This window comes from Microtus ochrogaster, unplaced genomic scaffold, assembly GCF_000317375.1.
Source record: "Microtus ochrogaster isolate Prairie Vole_2 unplaced genomic scaffold, MicOch1.0 UNK47, whole genome shotgun sequence".
NCBI classification, from domain to species: Eukaryota; Metazoa; Chordata; class Mammalia; order Rodentia; family Cricetidae; genus Microtus; species Microtus ochrogaster.
This window is the reverse complement of record NW_004949145.1, coordinates 2,287,493-2,291,486: the sequence shown is the minus strand read 5'-3', so window position 1 is coordinate 2,291,486 and position 3,994 is coordinate 2,287,493. Positions and strand designations below refer to the sequence as shown.

At 50.3% G+C, this 3,994-nt stretch overlaps 1 protein-coding gene across 1 annotated transcript in view; it reads right to left on the bottom strand.

The window, feature by feature from the left end:
* Positions 1-3,994, bottom strand: part of Tnnt1 (troponin T1, slow skeletal type) — a 12,181-nt gene that overhangs the window by 5,183 nt on the left and 3,004 nt on the right. The window contains exons 6-10 of the mRNA XM_026777124.1: positions 2,597-2,660; positions 2,241-2,357; positions 1,820-1,897; positions 1,262-1,375; positions 586-695 (exon numbers count right to left, since the gene is read on the bottom strand). Coding sequence (XP_026632925.1) covers positions 586-695; positions 1,262-1,375; positions 1,820-1,897; positions 2,241-2,357; positions 2,597-2,660 — 483 coding nt within the window. The remainder of the gene's footprint in view (positions 1-585; positions 696-1,261; positions 1,376-1,819; positions 1,898-2,240; positions 2,358-2,596; positions 2,661-3,994) is intronic.

Here is a 3,994-nt window from a genome sequence, read left to right as displayed (position 1 = left end):
AATAAATATTTAAAAAAATTGGCAGCTGGGCAGGAAGTTAGGTGGGAAAACTAAGAACGAAGGGAAGAAGGAGGCCAGAGTTAGCAGAGATGCCAACCTGCCGCCCAGGAAGCAAGACATGCTAGAGCACAGGTAAAGCCATGAGCCACATGGCAATACATAGATTAATAAAAATGGGTAAGAAGCCTGAGCTATTGGCTGAGCATTTATAACTGCTATTCAGCCTCTGAGTTGGTTATTTGGGATTAGGTAGTTGGGACAGGAAACATCCAATTACAAAGGTCTCATGTAACTGAAGCCTGGCCTCCTACTCAATATGTAGGAGAGGATGACCCTGAACTTCTGATCCCCCTGCCTCCACCTCCTGAATGTTAGGATTGTACCTAAATGAGGGAGAGGGCACTGTGTGTGCCCGACTCTACAGGCCATGCCAGGCACAGGATAGTTCGCATCTGAGTGACACTTCCACCAGAGAAAGCAGAGGTGGCCCAGAAAAATAATGTCACTTGCTTGAAGTAGCACAGCACCAAGGCACAGACTCAGAGTATTGCACATGGAAGCCCTACATGAGCCACAAGCACATACCGGAGCTGGTCCTCCCCCATGTAGTCAATATCCAAGGGCTTTTTCCTCTCAGACAGGATCCTGAGCTTCATCTCCCGGCCAGTCTGCCGCTTCCCACGTTTCTGTTCTGCCTGGAAAGGGAGAATCCCAAGCCAGGGATGAAATCTGGAGGTTAAAATCCACTCAGAGCGGGGCTGGAGAGATGGCTCAGCGGTTAAGAGCACTGGCTGCTCTTCCAGCGGTCCTGAGTTCAATTCCCAGTACCCACATGGCAGCTCACAACTGTCTGCAACTCCAGTTCCAGGGCATTTGACTCTCACACCAATGAACGTAAAATAATAATAATAGATTAAAAAATAATTTTAAAAAAATCCACTCAGAGTCCTGAGGTCATGGCTAGTGCCTCCAACAGCTGCTCCAGCCCTCCTCTCCCAGACCCAAGGGCCCAGGCCTCAACCTTCCTCCCCCAGACTGAAAGGCCCAGGCTCCATGCCTCCTCCCTCAGACACAGGAGCACAGTCCCCATTCTTCCCAAGGGGACGGAGACGTTCTGCAGCTGGTCACATGTTGTCTAAAATGACAGCTGTCCCTACACAGGACCTCGGCTCAGTTGTCTTCTTCAGGACCAGCACTCCGAAGCTTCCCCTCCCTTCCCTCTTGTACACACAGACCCCAGGCTTGCACAGGCTAGACTCACCTTGACCAGGTAGCCCCCAAAATGAGCCCCCATGTTGGACAGAACCTTCTTCTTTTTGGCGTCGTCCTCTGCTCGCTTCTTCGCTTCCTCCTCCTCCTTCCGCATCTTCTCTTCCTGTGAAAACAGAGCGGTTCCCTCCATGAGGGAGGAAGACACTAGCTGGGTAGTGGATGGCTCAGCTCCATACCGAGTGAAGATGCGGTCATCGAGGAATCCACTTCTTAACGTGATTTGCCCCCCCCCTGTTTTTTCTCCCGGAGACGAGCCCTCAAAGTCACAGAAACCCTCCTGCTTCAGCTTCTCCAGGGCTGGGATCATAGGTCTAGGCCCACCGCACCCGACAAAGCCCAGTCTTTGTGCTATGGTTTGGGGTTTGAGCCTCTTGATCCAGCCATGCCTGAAGCTGGACCAGAATAGACTTTTTATTTATATGCATTTTGTCCTTTTATTAGAAAAACCTTACGTGATACATTACAGGGACTTTCTGAGACCCACAGAGAATATCAAAAGTGGGAAAGGAAGTAAATATTCTTCTCTAGCCAAGGGACAGACACCTACCGCCAGCTTGGCCTGCCGCTCTCGCTCCTTTTCGGTTCTGAATCGCTGCTGCTCAGCTCTCTCTGCGCGACGCCTCTCCTGGGGGTGGAATCGAGAAAGATGGGGGAGGAGGATCGGAGGCTAGGATCTCCCCCAAGTTCTCTCTCCCTTCACAGCTAGGCAGCAAGAGAAATAAGTGTGGTTTCTTTTGTTTGATTTCCTTTTTTGAAATAGTCTCAGATAGCCCAGGCTGGTCTCAAACTTGTGGCAATCTGCCTGCCTTGGCCACCTAAGTGCACGCCTGGCAGAAATACACACTGGAGTGCAACCACCCGGTGCCCCCACTGTTTCTCCCGGAGACCCCAAAGCACTTCACGGAGGAAGGGAAAAGGAGAGACCGAAGGACCAGACCTCCCAGGCCTCCCTGGCCTCCCAGGCTCACGATGCGATCTTTCAACGCAATGAGCTCCTCCTCCTCCTTTTTTCGCTGCTCAAAGTGCACGTCAATGAGAGTCTGCAGTTCCAGCAAGTCTTTCTCCATGCGCTTCCGGTGGATGTCCTGCAGAGGGAGCCCGTGAGGCCGAGGGACCAGGCCCTAGAGCCGAACCCTTTTCAGCCCCAGGGGATAATTGACAGCCTGCAGGGACGGATTCCAGCAGACGTCAGCAAAATGTTCTTTGCTGACAACTGGGCACCGATCCAGGCATTTCAAGAAGGGAGCAGAGAGACGCGAGCAGAATGGGCTTAAGGCGCCAAAGAACCAGCAAGTACGTCTGGGGTAGGACAGCTGTCACTTACATCAAAGTCCACACGCTCCCCTTCTGGAATCTTCGGGGGGATCAAAGGAGGTACCACTGGACGGCTGTGTGGACAGAAGTGGATAGAGATCATCCACAGGCTGGCCTCCCTCACCCACCCACCTCACCACACGCCGAAGTGACAGCTGCCCCGAGTCTGTGTGGAGACCACAGTCAGAAAAATACAGTTTGAATATGTTGGGTTTAATAAAACATGTAAGACTGTTTGTTTTGCCTGTTTGGACATACTTATAAAAGTGGGCAGGGCCTAGTGGCACAAATCTGTCATTCGATCGACTTGGGAATCAGAGGCAAATCAGGGCCTGCCTGGTGTAGAGGAAAGCTAAGGCCAACCTTGGAAACTTGTGAGACCCAGCCTCAAAGTAAAAAGTAAAAACAGGACTGGGGATGTGACTCAGCAGTCGAGCACCTGCCTAGAATCCCCAATGTGGGGCTGTGGATGTGGCTCAAGATGGAGTACGTGGCTCAAACATGCAAGGCCATAGGTTGAGTCCTCTGCATTAGAAAGGCAGGGATAGCTGAGCAGTGGTGGCACACGCCTTTAATCCCAGCACTCGGGAGGCAGAGACAAGCAGATCTCTGTGAGTTCGAGGCCAGCCTGGCCTACAGAGCTAGTGCCAGGACAGCTGTGATTGTTACACAGAGAAGCTGTCTCAAAATAATAATAATAATAATAATAATATTAATAATAATAATAGCCAAGGGCCAAGCCTGATGATCTGAGTTTCATTCCTGGGGACCCACATGGCAGAATGAGAGAACTGGGCCCCAGAAGTCATCTTCAGAACTCCACACTTGAGCCACGCACACACACCTTCGTGCTCACACACACTCACAAAATAAATAGTAAAATGCTTTAAAGCGTAACATGTACTGCTTTCGTATAATTTTTTTGTACATGCTCCCAGACACTCCATTTTCTTTTTAAATGCTTTTCTCTAATTGTACATGTAAGGGTTCTCTGCCTGCAGTCTGTGCAGCCTGTGTGTGGCCAAAAGAAAGCATCGGATCCTTTGGAACTCGAGTTACGTGGGTGCTGGGAACTGAACCCAGGTCCTCTGGAAGATCAGTCAGTGCTCTTAAACCCTGAGCCATCTCTCCAGTCCCTAAAATTGTATTTCAAGGGTAAAGATGGAGCCCAGAGCTCATGAATACTAAGTTCCATAAACTTCTCTAAGTAACTTACGGTCCCCCCAGCTGTGTTAATGTCTACTTGCTGTTTAACAGCAAGAGTGCACGGCTGTAACAAGAAACACATCTGCACGTTCAGAACACCTACAGTTTCTTTTAATAGCTGTGGTTTGAGACTGACAAAACCCACAGACATCAAAGCTGGAATTTCCAGAGCTACTGTACTGAGCATGCAGCGACACTGTGC